General features: G+C 47.7%; 1 protein-coding gene across 4 annotated transcripts in view; it reads right to left on the bottom strand.

Annotated features, from left to right (window-relative positions):
• Nucleotides 1-20,011, bottom strand: part of TSC1 (TSC complex subunit 1) — a 49,671-nt gene extending 29,660 nt beyond the window's left edge. The window contains exons 1-6 of one of the 4 annotated variants that reach the window (XM_044264597.1): nucleotides 19,919-19,994; nucleotides 10,060-10,122; nucleotides 5,554-5,804; nucleotides 3,014-3,199; nucleotides 1,765-1,868; nucleotides 355-507 (exon numbers count right to left, since the gene is read on the bottom strand). In XM_044264597.1, coding sequence (XP_044120532.1) covers nucleotides 355-507; nucleotides 1,765-1,868; nucleotides 3,014-3,119 — 363 coding nt within the window. In that variant the 5' untranslated portion in view covers nucleotides 3,120-3,199; nucleotides 5,554-5,804; nucleotides 10,060-10,122; nucleotides 19,919-19,994. Of the gene's footprint in view, nucleotides 1-354; nucleotides 508-1,764; nucleotides 1,869-3,013; nucleotides 3,200-5,553; nucleotides 5,805-10,059; nucleotides 10,123-19,918 lie in introns of all 4 variants that reach the window. The other 3 variants (XM_044264599.1, XM_044264596.1, XM_044264600.1) reach the window with 3 other exon arrangements.
• Nucleotides 20,012-20,618: the final 607 nt, after the last annotated feature.

The following is a 20,618-nucleotide window of genomic DNA, read 5'->3' as shown; positions in this document are numbered from 1 at the left end:
TTAAACAGAGCTGGCAGCCACTTTTCCCTGAGCTAAAAGAGAATCCGGGCTTCTGCCAAAGAGAAACCAGACGTTTTAACGGAGGGAAGACTGGACAACGACGGAGTCAAAGACGGTGGGAATAACGTCACATTGAACCGTATCTGCTTCGACAAAAGGCGCTCACCATCACAGGGGTGCACGGGGAGCGGACCGAGCCCCAACTCTGGACGATGTGCCAGTCGAGGAAAGCCAAATGCTGAAAGGTTCTAAACTCTCAAAGTTCAAATCTAGCTTACTTGCTTTAAAGTTCCCCAGAGTTTCAGAAACGATACCCATAAAGGCGTTTCATTCAAACCCTTGCAAACATCGTACCTTGAGACATTTGAGTAAAGAAGGCAAAAGAGGTGCTTGGGAGAATTTGTGCTTCCACGGCGGCTGTAGCCTGATGACGTGCCCCAGCAGCGACAGGGCGGACAGCCGAGAGGCAGCTCTGCCCATGCACTCGTTCATTTTGTCCAAGAGGTGCTAAACACGTAAAAGATCAGGAGAAAGAGGTCTCAGTAAGGCTGGGTGGGGGTGGGAAGAAATCAAGGGAAATCCTCATGCAAACGCAGTAGGGGACCCCGACAGAGGTAGCTGTGACGTATGCCAGTCCCTTGAGTTGCCACGGATGGGAAGCAAAGGCCACAAAAGATCTTTAAAAATCACAGTGGCACACCAAACACCGCTAAGTTTTGCCAGAGAGAGGGCAGCAAGCTGGCAAGTCCTGAAAAAGATCCCATGATACACATGTGCAAGCTGGGGGGGGCCAGACTCCCTCACTCCTTATTAAAGTACAAATAAGCTACTTCTTCCAATAAGCGCTGGCCCCAAGCCTGCGGCAGGTTGTTGACGCTGTCAGGGGATCCGGCTGGAAGCAGTTGCTTATGGTACCATAGCCCTGTCTACACAGTTTGGCCCCAAATATAAACTGGGTAGTCTAGAATTTAAAATTCAACAGAACAAAATATCCTGGAAAAGCACACAACGGCTGGGTCTTCAAATCCTGGTGAAGCCACTAGCATACAGAAACTCAATAGGTGGGGCTCCTGGGTGGCTCAGTTGTTGGACAACTGCCTTTGGCTCAGATCATGATCCCAGGGTCCTGGATCAAATCCTGCATCGGGCTCCCTGCTTGGCGGGGCATCTGCTTCTCCCTCTCCCACTCCCCCTGCTTGTGTTCCCTCAATAACTCTCTCTCTCTCAAATAAATAAATTAAATCTTTCAAAAAAAAAGAAAGAAACTCAACACTTCACCCAAGTATGCAACAGCAATGCCTTGTGAGCTATTCTCCACCAACAAAAATAAACACTAAGGAGCCCTGCACGAGCCTGGTGCTGGCCAACAGGACTCCACAATTAGGCCCATTAGCTGTCTGGATCCACAGATTTTCCCACACCGATTAAGTCCAAAATCCTACTCTAAGCATGGATTTAAAGATGGGTACCTTACCGGTCAAGCTGTCATTATACAATGACAGGAATGGAATTATAGGATTTCTTGGAATAGCAAGAGCTTAAAACACCTCTGGAATACGTTTTATTTTGTAAACTTCTCAGGACACATGGGTTCTGCCAATTATTTCTCTCTGCAGTTGCAATCTGGGAACAGGATCGTCTGTGGCACAGAGAGGCGGAAGGAGCACACTCTCGACAGACTGCATGGGCCGGGGGGTGCACACAGGAGCCGTCGCACGGGCCAGGGCCGGACTGAGCAGCCCAGCCCTGATGTCCAGCGGTTACCTTGTCGTGAGGCTCTTGCAAGGTAGTCAGGATGTGCAATACCGGCTGAGAATTCGTTTCCAGGTAATAATCCACCAAGGTGTTGACGAGCATCGGACCACGGTCTGAACAGAGGAAAAGGGAAGAGTTATTTCCTTTAATATCCTCAACTCGCCTCAAATGGCTGTCTGTCATGAAATCCAGAAAGTGTTTCTTAATGCTGCCCAAAGTTACGGGACATTCTATTTCTACCCATCAATCCACTGAGGTTTAACAATAGGATGATACCAGATTAACCTGCCTGAACATCCACGAAAGCACTGAAATGCTGTCTTCTCTTACTGAGTGCCATCTTTGATTATAAGACGGTAACCATGTCCACGGATAAGGGTTCAGATGATGTGAAAGTACAGAAGACGAAAGTCCTCGCTACCGGCCTCTCTCAACCCACTCCTCAGAGACCAACATCCCTCAGACTGGTCCACGGGCTTTCCAGCCTTTTCCTGGAAAACCACACACGTGCGCATGTGCACACAGAGCCCCCACGCCCACGAACACAGTCTGAGCACGTGTCTTCTTCCACTTAACAACATGTTGCAGACACCCTCCCGCGTGGGCCCCTCTGACCTTCTTCAGTCTCCCCGCGGACGTGGGGCCCCACTGCTCAGCTCTACAAGACTCACTGAACCAGTCACTTACTGGTTTTCTCTAAACTTCACTCAAGGCTATAATGAAACAGACTCTTGTCAGTGGGACACACGGTACAGGCTTGTGGGACGATGGGTACTCCAAAAGGCTGAATACTGAGTTAGTCTCCTGCCAACAGCACCCATTTCTGTGATCAATAGTGGGTTTTTGTCAACCCCGTAAGCAAAGAAAGGTACTGTGGAAATTCCTGTCTCCCTGATTAAAGAGAGGTCACACATTTTGACACCGGAAGTCACACACGTGATTTCCACACGGCATTTGCTTGAAAACACCTGGGTGGGGGAGCAAGGGAGGCGAGATGACACAAGAACGCAGTGACTTTGAAGCTGGGTCACAGGATCATCATGTGATTCTTACTTAGTAAGTCTGTGTGTCTATCTGAATATTTCCGTAATCAAAAGCTTAAAGCACACAGAGAGTGAACCCGGCAATAGCTGCTCTTTTCTCAGTGTTTTAGAAACTCTCCTTAGAAGATGAAAACCAACATCAGGAGACTGTAGTCACCCCCGGGTCAGTCTCTTCTGACGCGCAGATGGGCGCGAACGGGCATGGCCCCGCTTACCAGAGCTGAGGTTCTCTTTAAAGACAGCTGTCACTTCATCGCGCACACTCAGCACGGGGGAGTCCAGCATGGACAGGAGCTCCCCGATATTCGCTTGCTGGGCCATTGTCTTACACGACTGCGCCGCGCCGGGTCCGGGACGTGCACTAGCGACTCTGCGGGCTCTTCATTGGCGCCCCTACCAGACTGAGAAAAAGGAAGACACACAGTGGGACAAAATGGCCCCGTTTCTCCCCATAAAAAACTGCCTGCACGACAAACCAGAGCAGGTGTTCAATGCAGGGAAAAGCCTGTCGTCCAGAATTCTGAGGAAAGAAGCCAGGGTGTGAGCATAATTCTACATCGGACAAACTTGCCAAGAGGACATCTATGGAACGCACCCACCGGAGAGAGACTGGGACACCGTCGCCAGTCGGAACTGTCACGGCAACTTAATGCCGGGACCACAGCACAGTTTTTTACTTTGATTCCTTCTTCTGACTCTGCCTTGGGTTTTGGCTAATTTCCATCTCAAATCATCAATCTAAAAACTAGAAGAGGGCACGTGGGTGGCTCAGTGGTGAACCGTCTGTCTTCGGCTCAGGTCACGATCCCAGGGGTCCTGGGACCAAGTCCTGCATGGGGCTCCCTGCTCAGTGGGGAGTCTGCCTCTCCCTCTGCCTGCTGCTCCCCCTGCTTGTGCTCTTACTCTGTCAAATAAATGAATCTTTCAAAAAATAATCTTTTGGGCGCCTGGGTGGCTCAGTGGGTTAAAGCCTCTGCCTTCGGCTCAGGTCATGATCCCAGGGTCCAGGGATCGAGGCCCGCATCGGGCTCTGCTCGGCGGGGAGCCTGCTTACCCCTCTCTCTGCCTGCCTCTCTATTTGTGATTTCTCTCTCTGTGTCAAATAAATAATAAAATAAATAAAATCTTTAAAAAAAAAATCTTTCAAAAAATAAACAAATAAAAAGTAGGTGAGCTATTTTCAGAGAAAGAACTAAAAACATACTATTTTCCTCTTGACACTCCCATCGATGCCTGGAAGCTGGTCTAGCTTGTTAGGTCACAAGACCTTACATTCAATACCTCGTTTGAACCGGGGACCACATCTCGGTATTTCACACAAACCCCTCGCCCCAGACATCAGTCACATTCAAACGCCACTGGTCACAGGCAAGAGGCACGAAAAGGGGCACAGGGGTAAATCTGTCCCATCCAAAGACGCCATTCCTGCTGGGGGCGGAGTCGCTGACTGATCTTTATACCAAAAAAGCAGCTCATTCTCCAAGGGTCACTATCCATATTTACAATGATTTCTTTTTCTAAAGGTCTATTCTCAAAAACAAGCACAACCAAGGATCATTAAGAGATAGACCTGCACATCCTTCACAAACATCAGTGAATCCAGTCCTTACACCAGTATCACGGGGCTGGTTCTTTGGTCCCCATTTTATGGGGCGAGAAACAGAAACGAAGCCATCTGCCTGGGGTTGCAAAGCTAGCAAGAGGCAGAACCAGAGAACTGAAATTTGAACCTAGATCTGCTCGACTACAAAGCCCTGAGCCCTTCGACATCAAGCAAACTCATGGTTTTGATCCTTGAGGCAATTCTGTGAGGTAAGCAGATATCCTCTTTTACAAATGAGAATATGGAGTCGGAAGGATAAATAACTTTGCCAAGGTCGCCCGGTAACACTCGGATGGCTCAACTCCCAGGCCCAGGGCTGCGACTGTCCTTGGTGGCCACAGTGCTTCCTCCACGCTGCTCCCCGGGGCTGAGGTAGAAGCCCTCCTGCTCCGGGTGGGCCCAGACCACCCAGGGTGCCTCTTAGAAATGCAGTGTCCTGGCCCATTCCAAACTGACCTTGGGGCTTAGGAACCTGCATTTTAATAAGCACCTAGGAAGGAAACATTATGCTAAAGAAAAAGCCCACTGAAGAGTTAAGCGCCTCCTGCAAGAATGCAAGAATGCCAAATTTAAGCACCAATGGCCCCAGAAACTGGTGAGTATTAACTATTATCTATGCTCTTACTTAATTACAACCCTGCAACAGCCACTGATTTTGCTGTCCGTGAATCTACATGCATTTCTGATAGCTAATCATGGCGTAAGAAGTTGCAGGCTCACACCCTTGAATATAAATCTTACAGGTAAATCATGAAGGGCTTCCATTTCACAGGACTTACAACTGGTAAGGTTTTCTTATAAGAGTTCAGAGCTGAAAACAGACAGAAATTCACCTTGTGAGTTGGATTAAATTAATTTTACAAGTGAAGAAAATACCAACCTGTCAGGATTTATTGTCCATGGAGAGAATTAAATTAGAGAACATACGCATACACTCCATGCAAATAAAGACTCCAAGCAGGGCCCAAAAAGTATCAGAAAGAAAACCAGTAAAAATCTTGCGGCCACCACTTTCAAGATGACTTTTTCATAGCATACTCATCTGGCAAGCCCTCACATTCTTTTCTTCTGGATAAATCACAAATGATTCTCGGGTTTAAAAGCATTTTTGTCCCGAAGTTTGGTTTTTGTTCCAGTGAAATTGCTACCTACCTAGTCTCAATCTAGTGAGACTCTGAGTTTCTATTTTGTGTATACAGAAGGCAGTAATGTCAGAGCTGGTCCCCAAATCCAGGCAGCCCAGAACATGGGGCAGGAGTTCCATTCCAAACAAAGATGGCGCCCGTCCAGTCAACTTGGCCGTAGTCAGGGCTAACCAGCTTGGGCCAGTTCGCTTGCTTTTCAGTGTGTGAATGTCATTTGAGGTGTCAAAGTCTGGTTTCTGGAGCTGCTCCTTCCAGATACTTTATAGAAAGCAAAAATAAGATTTCATTTTAAACCACAGTGGTACATTTCTGGCAACAAGCTTTTCTCTTTGGTTCTAAAATTCTACCTTTCAACCACATTTTTTAATCTACCCCAAAAATATAAATCTTGGATTTCAGGTGAGGTTCCTCATGTAAGTGCCCCAAAGTTTAAGGGTTCTGACATTCAGAAAGGCCCTCCCCGAGCGTTTAATCATGAGCTTTAGAATCACTCCCATGAGCGGAGTATCTCTTCCTCTAAAACTCACTCAAGTATTTCCCGAGGGCTCCGTGCAGGGTGCTGAGAAGGAAGAGCAACTCAGCACACACAATGGAGACCTGACGTGGGAGGAGGAAGGGGGCAGGGCTCAGTGGGTGCACCGAGGGGAGAGGGGGCCTGCTCAACCTGCACATGGGGCCGGCGGGTGAGGCACACCCACGTTAGACACACCTTCCAGCCTGGGGAAGGTCTGGGAAAAGTCACGTGAACGTGGAGACCACAGGCACGTGCAGCATCGACTTACAGCGGTGAAGGCCTCTCTTCCATTCTGGAATAACCACGTACAGAACACAGGAGGCAAGAGAGGCTGAAAGTCAATACCCAGGTGAATACAGCTCCGAACCGTACCGTACGAGCCAAAGCAGCATTCCTCTAGGGGAGTGTCATCCTCAGCGGTCACATGTCACACTACAATCTAGAGATGACACTACTCGCATAGGGAGCCACAGACTTTCAAAAGAGCCACTCCTACTCCAAAACCTGTCACTCTGCAGGTCTCCTGGATCTCAGGAAAACTCACATCCATCCGTCTAAAGGAAACACTGCGGCGACGTCCTCGACTCCCCAGCTCTCACCCTCTCCTCTGATCTGTCAGCAAACCCCCTGGTTTTGCTATCCCCTTCGTCGTGGGCCCAATCCAAGCCCCACTACCTCCCATCCTACTCCCCTACGATGCATCTGCCACCAGAGCACCACAAACACTGAAATATGGACATCAGAATCCATCCCTCTCCTGTTTAGAATCGTGCAATGGCTTTCCATGGAGGCACTAAGAGCCGAACCCCATGAGTGGCCTAAAGGCTCCATGTGCTTTGACCAGCTGTGAACCCCCCACCCTCCGTCTGCTTCCGTCTGCTTCCGTCTGCGCCACTCTGCCCCATCATCTCTCTGTGCTAATCGCAGTGTCCCAAAAGCCAGGAAAACTGGTTCCTGCTCGAGGCCTCTGCCCCGGCACCTCTCTCCCTGGAATGCTCTCCCCCGGATCCCTGCTTGGCTGACTGTCTTTGCGGTCTCTGCTCAAAACGTCACCGTCTCTCAGGTCTCTCCTGACCACCCAATCGAAAGCAATAGGGGCACGGTTAGTGACCACCTTTGAACAAACCAAGTTTAAACTTTACAGCTGGTCATCGGATTCAACTGACCAGAATACTCAGTACGATCACAACATGTGGGGAAAACAGGGATTCACCCAAGTTTGACTTGAGTCCCTACATCTGGCCAACAATTGGCTTTGGTCTTTGGAATGTCTGAAACTTGAACTGTCAACTGCCTACTCCGGCAGCATTTCTAGCGCCCATGAGTGTGTGCGATCACAACTACACGTCGTTACCATGACGCCTCACGCGCGCGTTGTCCGCAAGGTGCACAAGGCACGCGTTCAGGATTACTGTTAAACATCTGAATGTTCACTTTTGAATAAAGGTAAACCGCTCTAGCTGTAACATCCAAGTTTTGTGTTTTATAAGTTGAAACTCTGGTCAGTTTAAGTACAAATGTATACTGATGAAAAAAATAAAAGCTCTTTTAGTTGATCAATGTGACTTTTTCATTCAAAAACAATCCAGAACTTTCAAATGACTAAATATGTTAACTAGCAATATGAATATTAAAAATACCTTTACAAATAAGAGTAATCACTCTTTGTGCCAAATATTTATAAAATTTTTATGACAGATGGCTAAGAGAAAATTATATTTTAATTCTAAATTTTATAGAATTATCTTGCAGCATTTATTACAAACAAAATAACCTTTTAAAACTGCATTTAACTTACAGTCTTAATTAGTCTTTCAAGAAAAAGTCATATTTGGGAATATTTCCCATCTCATGAGGATGAATAAAAAATAAAATGTCAATCTGTCACCTCAATTTTATGACATGAAAAAACCCAAAATCACAGTCAGCAACATCCATGATAAATCACCTTCGAGCCAAACATAAAGAATATAAAGAAAACAATGTTAGTAAAAACTGAAATCCTCCTAACACATTTTACAGTCACTAATCAAATTTCTAAACAGACTTTACAAAAATGCCTTAGGAAGACAATGTCTTGTAGTTTTGTGTCTGTGAAGGCTAAGAATGTAAACAAAAAGCTTATCAACATGATGGCCACAGGTCAGCAATTATTAGCAGCTAGGGGCACCTGGGTGGCTCAGGGGGTTAAAGCCTCTGCCTTCGGCTCAGGTCATGATCCCAGGGTCCTGGGATCGAGCCCCACATTGGGAGCTCTGCTCCGCAGGGAGCCTGCTTCCTCCTCTCTCTCTGCCTACTTGTGATCTCTGTCTGTCAAATAAATAAAATCTTTTAAAAAAAATTACTAGCAGGGGTGCCTGGGTGGCTCAGTGTGTTAAGCCGCTGCCTTCGGCTCAGGTCATGATCTCAGGGTCCTGGGATCGAATCCCGCATCGGGCTCTCTGCTCAGCAGGGAGCCTGCTTCCCTTCCTCTCTCTCTGCCTGCCTCTCTGCCTACTTGTGATCTCTCTCTGTCAAATAAATTAAAAAAAAAAAAAAAAAAATTACTAGCAGCTAAAGACAAAGGATCCGTGAGGCTGACCCAACCTCTGAATCCCAGATACAGGTTCCTTCTAGAAAACAACCTGCCAGAAACTTCCCTAAATTACATCCCGCTCTGTCCACAAAGGTTAGCGACGGGACTCTGTGCGGCAGCTGGAGAGGAGCGTCTGTTCAGCATCACACACGACATGGTGACCACAGGAGCAATCTGGCTGCTAGTCCTAACAAAGTCATTTGCCTACAGTAAAACTCCAAACTTGTATTTACAAGTCTAGCTTCTGAAATGTCACCCAGTTGCAGTACTGAAAAATGTGGAGTAAATTTGAGGTTTACGATGTGTGTTACTCGGCTGGGGCTCAATGACATGAACACAACCATTTAACGCTGGGTTCAAGTCCACATTCTGCGGGTTTCTAGAGAAGGGACAGTGGAAGTACACATGGAAATGCTTGAAATGAAAAGTCACACTGAGAAAGCTCCACCTCCTTGTGCGAGAACGCTGCTCCCGCCCTCGTATCGACAAAAGCCTCGTTATTTATGAAGGATATAGGCTGGGACCCTGAGAATCCTCCAATCCCTTGAAACTGTTACAGCATATCATTCATCCCAAACGCTAATGAAGACAATTAATAAATAAAGCCAAGTGAAGGCGTAAATGCTAATTCCCAGCTCCGGGGCCCTCAGCCCAGGATGTCCAAGAAAACCGCGTTTACAGAACCCCGAAGCACAGGCCCTGCTCCAGAGCAGGTTAAGGGGTGCAGTCGAGGGGTGCCTGGGTGGCTCAGTGGGTTAAAGCCTCTGCCTTCGGCTCAGGTCATGATCCCAGGATCCTGGGATCGAGCCCCACATCGGGCTCTCTGCTCAGCAGGGAGCCTGCTTCTCCCTCTCTCTCTGCCTGCCTCTCTGCCTACTTGTGACCTCTATCAAATAAATAACAAATAAAATCTTTAAAAAAAGGGGGGGTACAGTCAAGAGAGCACAGGTGGATTTGCACAGCCGGGGCTGAGCGTCTCTGCAGTAGGCAAATGATTTGCTCCAACACAAAGTCTCTGATTTCGTTTAGGGTGAAAACCAAAGCTCGCTGCTGGACGGAACTGGTCTGAGTCACAGGTCCAACAAGTGCAGCTACACCACCTTGGGAAACTCAGCCCCATCCCTCATTTGTAAAATGGGGCTACACCGCAAGTGTCGCTGTGAAGAAGAAAATGAGTAACACATGCAAGGAAAGCGCTCAACACAGTGTCTGGCATCGAACGAGCACTTAATAAACCCTGGGTCATTTGACAAAGTACTTCATGCCACAGAAGGACCAGTTCCTAGCAAGTAGCTAACTCCAGAACTGTTAAATCCTGAGTGCAAACACACACACACACACACACACACACCCCCCTGCACAACTGTACAGGCGAGCAATTCCCTTCTGTCCTCTCCCACCACTGCACCGAGTTTACACCTTACCTGTTCTGGGGACAACTGGTGCTTCGGTTTCCAGTGCTGTCAACCTGGTGTCTTTCATGGTCACTGAAGGGAAAAAACACATGTAATGTACACAGTAATCTTACAATGAAGTGAAATCCCAGAGGCACCCCGAGGGAGTTTAGGGTTCACCTGGCTCAACCTCCTTCCTGCTGCAGCCCTGACAGGTGGCCAGCCAGTTTCCACCAGAATGCACACTTACAACAGTGGGCGCACGTGCCTCTCTCTGTCTACATTTCTGAACAGCTGGTTGCTGGAAAATTCTTTATATTGTGCTGAACTTGTAATCTCTGCCTTTTGTTAGCTGTCTACTGGAGCTACAAACAAATGGGCAGGATGGGCTCTCAAGTCCTCGAGTTCCAAGGTACAATCCCAGCTCTGCCATGTATTAGCTGGGCCACTTCTGGCAGTTTCTCTCAGGTGCCTAACGTCTGACCTTGTTACTTCATCTGGAAAGCGAGAAGAAAAGCGGCCTCTACCTCAGAAGGCCGGGTGGGGTTACACAAGACCATGCCTCCAGGAGCCCTGGCATAGCACGGGGCACGGAGTCATCACCCACGCGGCCCCGAGCGCAGGAACAGTGCCTGGTGCAAAGCACTTAGTGGGCTTCCCTCTGGTCGCCACCCCCACGCTCCCCTCCCTCCCTACAGCTCCGCCCCTCTCGTCTACCCACTCCCAAACTAAGCATTCACCCCTCCAATCTCAGCTTAAACATTTGTCCCATCGCGCCTGGGTGGCTCAGTCAGTTGAGCATCCGACTCTGGGCTTCGGCTCAGGCCGTGATCTCAGGGTTGTGAGATCGAGCCCCAAGTAAGGCTCTGTGCTCAGGGGTTGTCTGCTGGAGACTCCCTCTCCCTCTGCTCTTCCTCCCACTCACGTATGGGCGGGCACGTGCGCTCTCTCACTCTCTCTCAAATAAATATATCTTTAAAAATATATATTTTTTGGGCGCCTGGGTGGCTCAGTGGGTTAAACCACTGCCTTCGGCTCAGGTCATGATCTCAGGGTCCTGGGATCGAGTCCCGCATTGGGCTCTCTGCTCAGCAGGGAGCCTGCTTCCCTTCCTCTCTCTCTGCCTGCCTCTCTGCCTGCTTGTGATCTCTGTCTGTCAAATATATAAATAAAATCTTTAAAAAAAAAAATGATAAAAAAAAATATATATATTTTTTGCCCCATCAGAGAAGGCTTTACTTCCCTCCACTCCCATGCCCCAGACTAGGTCAGGTCCCCTGTCTTATTTGCTCAGCAGCCTGTATTTCTTTGTGTCACTTACCACAACCCAATTAAATAAGCGTAATCAGTTACTGAACACTGGAACAGCGGCTGCGCCCGGGGAGGGAGAGCAGCTCAGTCAGTGCGGCAGATCTAGCGGCCACCACGGTGTCTGACTGCACGGAAGCCGTTACAGTAGTTCTTAAATAAACGCATGAGGATGAATCCTGGCCTTCAGAACAGCACGACCTTCATCTGATCCCTCCACAGGACAAGCATAAAATATCAGTGGGCAGCTATCATTTCTCTCCCCTCGTCCTCTCTTTACCGTATTTCCTGTCTAGATGGTCTCCTACTAAGTAAGCATGTTATACACGTCTCGACAAATATGTTCCAATTCGCCTTTAAAATGTGGGCCGTTCCGGCTATTTTTAGGGACTGTCTGGCCACGAGATGGTAAGTTCCACGAGGACAGGAACCATCTGTCTGGTCCCCCAGTGGACACCCCGGGCCTACTGCAGCATGTGGCACTCGAGAGGCAGAGACACATGCGTGGTCCAGCAAAGGTTTCAGCAACGTCTCCGGTCGCCAATCCAGGGTGGGAGGCAGAGGACGGAAGCTGAGCCTCGGGCGCTGCGTTGGTCCGGCGAGTGAGCACGGGCCAGCCTGCCAAGCCCTTCACGACACTACGATGCTCGAAGCCCTGCTCGAGGATGGAACAACTCTCTCACTATCAAAATCTCGGGCCCCAGACAACGGGTAATTACATCTCCCTATGGAGCACACTCCAGGCATTAAACAGCAGTGGGTCTTGGTGGCATACTCCAACTTTACGTCCGCTGCTGGGAGGCAAAGGGCCAGCCAGATCATTCAGACGGGGAGTGCCTGCCTGGCCAGTGAATCAAGGAAAGAACTAGAGGGGCGCCTGGGTGGCTCAGTGGGTTAAGCCTCTGCCTTCGGCTCAGGTCGTGATCTCAGGGTCCTGGGATTGAGCCCCGCATCGAGCTCTCTGCTCAGCGGGGAGCCTGCTTCCTCCTCTCTCTCTCTGCCTGCCTCTCTGCCTGCTTGTGATCTCTGTCAGCCAAACAAATAAATAAAATCTTAAAAAAAAAAAAAGAAAGAAAGAAAAGAGAAGAGCTAGAGTTACAACACAGATGCCTCTGTTATCCAGGACCTCAACATCAGCTGTCAGTCCAGCAGGTCACACAGACTTTCTGCTACAATTCATCCTAGTTGGATCTTTTACCTGAAAAGGAACGTCCAAGGCAAGGGCAGCGCTGGGACATACGCGAGAGGAGCCCCTGCAGCCATCCTACACAAAGGGATCGGCCCAGGAAATCAGAACTTTTTTTGTCCAATGCCCAACATTAAGACTTCTTAAATTCTTTATCGCTAGGCCAAAAAATGGTTAATGGTAATAAACTGTCATCAGTCTAAGGCTGGCCTGTCAAAGGCTACTTGCATTATTTATATTTTTAATTATTTACTTACTTATTCATTTATATTTAGATCCTGCCCTATGGAGTACTACTAGCTAAAATCACTCTGGTCAGTCAAGTGAGATGTGACCTTGAACTTCTGATAGGAGGTGAGGAATGAAGAAGGCTCTCCTGCAGGATCTGTACCCCTAAGGCGCGTGGCAGGGAGCGCCTATCACAGCCTAACAGGATCACGCCACACTCTTTTCTTCAAGAGCCAAATTAAAGAAGAAACAGGCCCCCAGATCTAGATTTTTCCTCTTTCATATCTGACCCAAAAGCTGTGTTCTCACCTAAAATCGACACTGTGATGGCACTTCCTACGAGCAGTCTTTCTGAATAAATTAATAAATAAATAAATAGCCCGTGGGTTGGAAGAAGAGGGTTCTGTGCTATTAGTAATTTGAGGTTAAAGAGCATAGGTCAGGGAACCTGTGCCCTGCTCAGCTGGTTAAGCATCTGCCTTCAGCTCAGGTCATGATCCTGGAGTTCCGGGATTGAGTCCCATATCGGGCTCCCTGCTCGGCAGGGAGTCTGTTTCTCCCTCTGACCTGTTGCATTTCATGATCTCTCTCTTTCTCTTTCTCTCTCAAATAAATAAATAAATCTTAAAAAACAACAACAACAAAAAGCACAGGTCAATTTGTTTTCATAGTTCACCTTAATTTGATTCTTAAGGTGTTTGCAGACAGATGGCTTATATACGGAGGATTACACATGAACCTAACACGGACCGCTTCACAGCCACGGCCAGTTGTCACCGGCAGGACCCATACACATGTTTTCACATCTCTCTGCGCTAGGCCAGATGCAGAACAAGCCGTGAGAGGGCTAAGAGCTATCTACCTCCTTATGAAACGCTAGTGGCAGGCGCAGAAAATGCTCTTACAAAGTATTTTATCTGAATATCAGCTGCACGTCCAGACTTCTGGAAGGCCAGTACTGTGTGTGGCCTTCTGTCCTAGGACTCCCCGGAACTGTACGCCACATGGCCTGAGATTTTACGCACAGCTGTCTACAACAAGTACAGGCAGGCAGATGCCCTTCGCCATACCTGCTGTCCCTACTCGGGTTTTTCATCTATAAATTCAAAGACGATTCAGATAAGGTTCAGGCACAGACTATTTCAATATCAAGTACAGGACAGGCAGAACAGAACCATCCCACCATTGTGTTAATAACAGATAACAGCAATAATCATACACTAGGACACTATCGTGTTCAGCTCCAGCTCAGTAACGGACTCAGGTGATTTCTTAGGACAATATTCTATCAAGTGAACCAAGCCACCTTCAGCACAAAAGCATCCAAAAAAGATAAGATACTAGCTCCCATTGCCTCTTCCCACAGACACACAGAAGGAGAAGCGGGTAGGAAACACTACTTTGTATGTCAGAGGGAAGCAGCTGATGGCAAAACCTGCCAAAATGTGTAGTCGTGGGTGACTTCCACGGTCTCGCAGCTGCGGGCCCTCTCAAGGTCACATGAACTGGGGCAGGGGAGCTCCAGATTTGCCATTCAGAATATTTTGCCATCCGGGCCCTTGAAGAACAACTCGCTGAAGCTTATACCCTATTTCGAAGGTGAATCTCGTCAAACCTGCCAGCAGGGACAGAGCTCGATTTCAGTAAGATACCGCTCTTCTCTCAATGTTTCTTTTAGCCTGAACAAAATTATTTACGGAGAAAATAAGGTCACACAGATACCACGTATGCTTCAAAGAGTCACTCTACAAGCTTCCCCTAAAAGAAATCTGAGCAAACTGTTAAGATTTCTTTAAGTTTCAAGTTCATGGAACTAAAATAGAAATACCGTAGGGAACAAGGGCACAGGGTCTGACTGACGGTCTAGGCCAGCGGCTCCAAATGCAGTCCTTGCACCAGCAACAGCAGCATCACCTGAGGGCTGGCAGAAACGCACTTGGACCTCAAGTCACACCTCTGAATCAGAAACTCAGGGTTTCTGATTCAGTCTTCTGGGTCATTCTGATGCCCACTAAAGGCTGAGAACCACTGGTCCAGGAAGAAAAAGGATGATGCCAAGAAACACTAAAAATATATATTTAATAAATAATTTTATAAATACTCTGAGGTTCACAAGGGAAAAAAATACATAGTGCATAAACCTTGGAAAAAAGCCCAGTGGAATTCTGCCAGGTGCTAAAGGTACCAACACAGACTGAATGCCAGGCCTGACAAGCATTTAGCAAGTTCCACACCTGAGATCTCCACTTCTGATTTTTTTAAATGTGGCATTTAAGGTTGAATTCCCAGGGAAGTGTAAAGAATCTTTCAATATAAAAATTTAACAAGAGGATTTATAATACAAACAGCACACAGGTCTACCTTTAAAAGGCTTGGGTCTTTCCTACCTACCAGTTTTTTTAAAAAAAAAAAATTGTTTTTAATAAAGCCCAAGTCCATTTTTAAGAGGAGCAATCTATATAGAATAATCAGGTGCGGCGCGCCTGGGTGGCTCAGTGGGTTAAAGCCTCTACCCTCAAGCTCGGTCATGATCCCAGAGCCCTGGGATGGAGCCCCGCTCCCCTTCCTCTCTCTCTGCCTGCTTCTCTGCCTACTTGTAATCTCTGTCTGTCAAATAAATAAAATCTTAAAAAAAAAAAAAAAAAAAAAAAAAAGAAAAGAAAAGAATAATCAGTTGGGCTGCAGGCTGGGTCCATAAAGTTCCTGAAGGGGTCTGTACGAACTATTTGATAGTAACGGGATAGGAAGGGATACTTGGTTCAAAGCTTCCCACGGAATTTCAGAGGGGAACTGAGGCCCCCCAAAAGTTAAGAACCACTGACCTATGAATCAGTTTATGAGATTACCATTTCATGTCGTTTATCAACATGAAAGATGAAATGTTTGGGCTCTGAAGTCAACCAAGAGGGTTCAAATCCCAGCTCAGAGGGTGAATAAGTGACCTTAGGCCTGTTTCTTCATCTCCCTATCCTATCCTATCTCTTAAGGTTGTGGGGAGAGTTCAAGGGCATCAAGCATGTCAAATGCTTAGCACGGTACTAGCCACGTAAGTCCTCACCAAATAAAAAGGCTTACAACAGTATTGCTACTGAACAAAATGTATTGCTGGGTCCATAAGGCTTAGCAGTCTCTCCATGTAACAACTTGTATGTGAAACATTGATAAAACCGTCCCAGAACTTAAAATGGATACAATTTGCCTTTGCTACTGTGCTCCGTGAACCACTCAAAGTAGCACAGGTCTCACCGGCTGCATGCAGACGTGAAGGTCACTACATCTGTTCTTCCTTATCACTCCCTACTGGGCTTTCCGTCACCAACAGAAAGACAAAATTGTCCCTTGTTACTCAAATACTTCACGGTGTCTTTACTTTACAAAGTGATCTGTAAGTTCTAGGCCAGTAACTACCATGCCTTGTTTTGTATCAAAGCTAGGTTTTTAATGCACTTTACTCATTAGATGACATTCTGTTTCATTCATCTGTTACCTTTTGCTACTTCCCTGGACAGAACAAAAGTTAGCACTGCACAAGGGACAAGAAGAAACTAGCAAGGTCCTAACACCATATACATTTTTTATATAAAAAAGAGTATTCACCATTTGGGGGGGAGGTATTTTTTTATTTACTCCCTCAAAAAAACCCACACATAGACATTAGGTATTAAATGACTAATTTGGGGGCACCTGGGTGGCTCAGTGGGTTAAGCCGCTGCCTTTGGCTCGGGTCATGATCTCAGGGTCCTGGAATCGAGTCCCGCATCGGGCTCTCTGCTCAGCAGGGAGCCTGCTTCCCTCTCTCTCTCTCTCTGCCTGCCTCTCCATCTACTTGTGATTTCTCTCTGTCAAATAAATAAATAAAATTGTAAAAAATAAAAATAAAAAATAAATGACTAATTTCTTGTAACTATAGACTTAAAAAGTAAATCATAGAAAGAAAAATCTCAAATTGCTGAGGAGACCTTTTTCAGACCAATTTAAATGCAAAAAATTAGTATTGTCATGCAAACTACATTATACTAAGCACTGAGGGAAAAAACTCAAATGTGCATGTAGAGTAATTATACACACTTTTTTTTAAAAGCAAACAGCTACAGGTTTGAATGTTATTGAGTACATTTTGCTTTCACGCTTAATTTCAGCTACTTACATGACAAACAAAATTAATCTCCCAAAGAGAGACTTATAATATAATGAACTTACAGGGAATTACCTTTTAAAAAAAAAATCATGTGATATAAAGGAAAGGAGAAACAAGTCATCACTCAACGGTTCGGGCTAAGAGTCACCAATTTGCTTAGTTATTATAAACCCATTAACACTTGGATTCAATTTACTCAGAATGTTTAGCTGAAGCCCCAGGAGGACTTGAAATCCCAGAAATTTATCAGAAATCGTCTAATTCACAATTCAACTCTCTTATCTCAAAGATGAAGAAACCAAACTCAAAAAACTTCAATGGCTTTTGAAAAGTCAAAAGCTATTTGATTTTTAGGAAAAGCTTAAAATGGCTGATGTGTTGTTGTTTGGGGTTCATTTGCATCCAAGAGTGTACAATTAATTCCAGGAAAAGCTAATTTTAGTCAGCTATGGCTCTGGAACCGGGAAAAGAACATCCCTGTACCCTAACAAATGGTGAAAGAAGACAGAGCTAGAGATCAAGTCAGCTGTAATTCAGAGCCCAAAACCCACCCACCACTACCCACACCAGAGTTTAGAGACTATTTTAGGAAATGTCTCTGCAATACATTATACATTAAAGGAAAAATAGCCAAACTGATACTTGAAACCACTGGTCTTCAACTTCTGGTGTACACGAGAATCACCTATGACTTCTTCCAAAATATATTTCCAGGGTATCCTTGAAGACCAAATATGTAGGGTCACCTACTACGAAGCCAGACATCTGTGCATGAAGGTGCTGGTGAACATTAGCACTTTGAGATCTCTTGTTCGCCGCATTTTCATTATTCAGTAAACACTACATGGACAGGTATGTGTCTGATTTGTCCTAGTAAGACTCCTCCGTTTCAGCTCACAACGGAAACCAAGCATGCACAAAAGGCATCAGGTTACACCACAACAGCGCAGTCCCGGGTATCTTTGCTCTGAGCCCAGGGAGGGAGAGTACAACTGAGTCACAGGACTTGACACACTCCAACTTAACCGAGATAAGTGAGAAAGCTGTAGCCGCCTAAGAATCGAACTAGGAATTTAGAAACATACCAAGTCTTTAGGACACCAGGAAATGCATGAAGTGAAGAAAGCTTACATCATCTACCCTTCCAGGCACGTGATGTAAGAGTGTTTTGGATAAGATATTAACTTTAGTAAGAGGATATTTTCATTTTACATCTTCTATAAATACCCCTTAAGTTTACACCAGGTGGTTGGAGGAAGATTCTGCAGCTCCCCAGGGCAATAGGGAAGAATGTTTCAGTGTTTCTGAGGAGCCTCATTTGCCTGATGCATGACTGTTACAGGGACATTTCCCTGCACAACCTTAAATCAGCTTTCGCATTTGCATATTCCAGGTTTACTCAGGAATGTTCAACTTAAGAATCACAGGTGGTTGTTCAGTAAATCAAGGGCTCCCAGAAGATTCGGTTTTATGATGCTTCCTGAAATTTAAAGCTCCACTTTGCCAGCACGTTTGAATTCAGATGACTCCAAGTTGATCCCAAAATTATAAATCAAAGTATCTCAGAAGAGTATTATTCTATTTTAGTACTTTTACAGCTTACTCTGTGTAAAGTGAAGTGCTATTTCTACGCTTTCCATAAAAAAACTAGCAAGGATTTTAGTAGGCCTTCTTTCTGCAGTAAACGCGTCAGTTTTACAAAAACATCAAACACTTGCCAGCCTAATTTAGACTAACATATTTACAAGCACAACACTGCCATCCCAAACAAGGATAGAGTATACATGCATCTACAGCTATGTACCTATACAGCCAAGGTATAGAAGCTGATGTACCCCTCTTCAAAATTACACACACACACACACACACACACGCACAGGCACTTGTGCACAAACTCTGGCCAATTGATTAACAGAATGACAGGCTGGCTTTGGTCAAATAACAGATAAATGAGAGTATAACAGATGAATGTGAGTGTAAATCATGACAGGAGCGCCGTCTTGGAACCCTCGGCATAGCCCCAGACCCCGATTCCAGCCCTGGCTCAGATAAACGCAGGGGTGTGACCTTGGGCAAGTAACCCTAATCTCTCAGGGCCTCAGTTTCTTGACCAGGGAAATGGAGGTGTTAGCAGTGGCCGCCTCTTCCCTTTGTCGCAAGCACTAAAGGAGATGATGACTGCCAAGCGCTTCCCTAGTGAGTACTCCAGCCTCGCGAGCTGTTGTTATTAGGGGGACCGCGCCCCCTCCCAAGCAGTCCCACCCCCAAATCCAAAACACACGAAGCAAAACTCTTCAACAGGAAACACAAAGAGCTTTGATTCTACCAGCTCTCCCGGACTGCGGGCTCTTCATCTCCAGTTCCTCAAATGAATGAATGAGCGTCTAGGAGTGGCTCTGCAAATAGCTGTCTCTTGAGGCTCCCCTCTGCTGACTTTAAGGTAACTGTCTTTCACCATCAATTAAACACCCACAAGCGCACCCGGAGAGAGGCCCCTAGTCCTGCCAGTTTCAGCGGGGACACCGAGTGCAGGCGAATCTCCGATGCCCACAGGCAGCCTCCATTCATTCTCCTCCCCACCCCTGACCCCTCTCCTGAAGCCCCAGAACCAGCCGCCCTCCCCCCACCGGCCCTTCCCCTCCCGCCAAGGGTCCCTCCCCTGCCCGCCCGCACCCCGCGAGAGCCTGTCACCCCACAAAGTGAGGGGCTGGCGAAGGGGCCCACCTCACCCCTGCCCTCGGCACGGCGCCCCGGGGGTGCAGCCGTCCCCGCCGCCGCCGAGGAGGGGCGAAGTGCGGGCCCGGCCCGCCTCTCCTCCGCAGGGGCTCGCCAGCTCTGCGGGGCCCCGCCAGAGGTAGCGCGTAATAAGAGGGAGGGGAAAGCTCTCCGAACACCCCTTCCCGGGGTTCCCTCTCCAGCAAGGGAGCCCCTTGCCCCAGCCCCTCGGGGCCTCCCAGACCGGGATCATGGTGCCAGGGCTGCCCCGAGAAGCCCCCATGAAAAGAAAGGGGAGACACCCCCATACTCACCCACCGTCTCCTCCCCCTCAGCTGTTTACCTCACAGTTCCTCCAGCCTACAGGGCGCCGCCATCTTGGACGTACAGCACCTCCCCCCGTCGTGAAATGTCCACGGCCGCTGCAGCCTCCGCCACGAAAAAGAGTTCCCAGTTGGGTCTGGCCTGCCTCTCGACCCCAGCGACAGATGACCGCAGCCGGCAGCCCCGTTGGACGGAAGAGGACGTCCCGTTCATTAGTGATAATGTGGGTCAGTCGAGAAAGGACCCAGGAGAGTTTGGAAGGCAGGGGGGCGGGGACGGGCGGAGGGATCCCGAAAGGAGGGCGCTGAGAGATCTTGTGACTCCGAAGGAGGCGAAAAGAAGGGCCGGCGCGGCGGGAGGAGCCACGCGAGGGAGCGAGGGGCGGGGCGGAGGTCACGTGCTAGGCCCGGCGGGAGGGGCCGTGCAAGAGGCGTAAACAAGGTGGCGGGGCTGGGTGTGGTTGGGGTGCCTGCTGCCTCCTTGTCCCGCGTCGTTCCTGCCCTTGCACACCCGGGCGCCCCCCTGGGGTCTCTCTCTCACCCGCCGCAGAGATGCGAGCCTGTTTCCCAAAGAGCCACTGGGGCCCGCGTGGGTGAAGGGTCAGCCTTGGAGCTTTGGAAGAGCGGCAGCTCGCCCAGGCAAGGAGGGAAAACAGCACCGGGGCAGTTTTCTTTCCTTTGCAGAATATTT

Source organism: Neovison vison, chromosome 9 (genome assembly GCF_020171115.1).
Source record: "Neovison vison isolate M4711 chromosome 9, ASM_NN_V1, whole genome shotgun sequence".
Taxonomy (NCBI): Eukaryota; Metazoa; Chordata; class Mammalia; order Carnivora; family Mustelidae; genus Neogale; species Neogale vison.
Note: the sequence above shows the minus strand (reverse complement) of the source record. Positions and strands in the feature narration are given on the sequence as shown.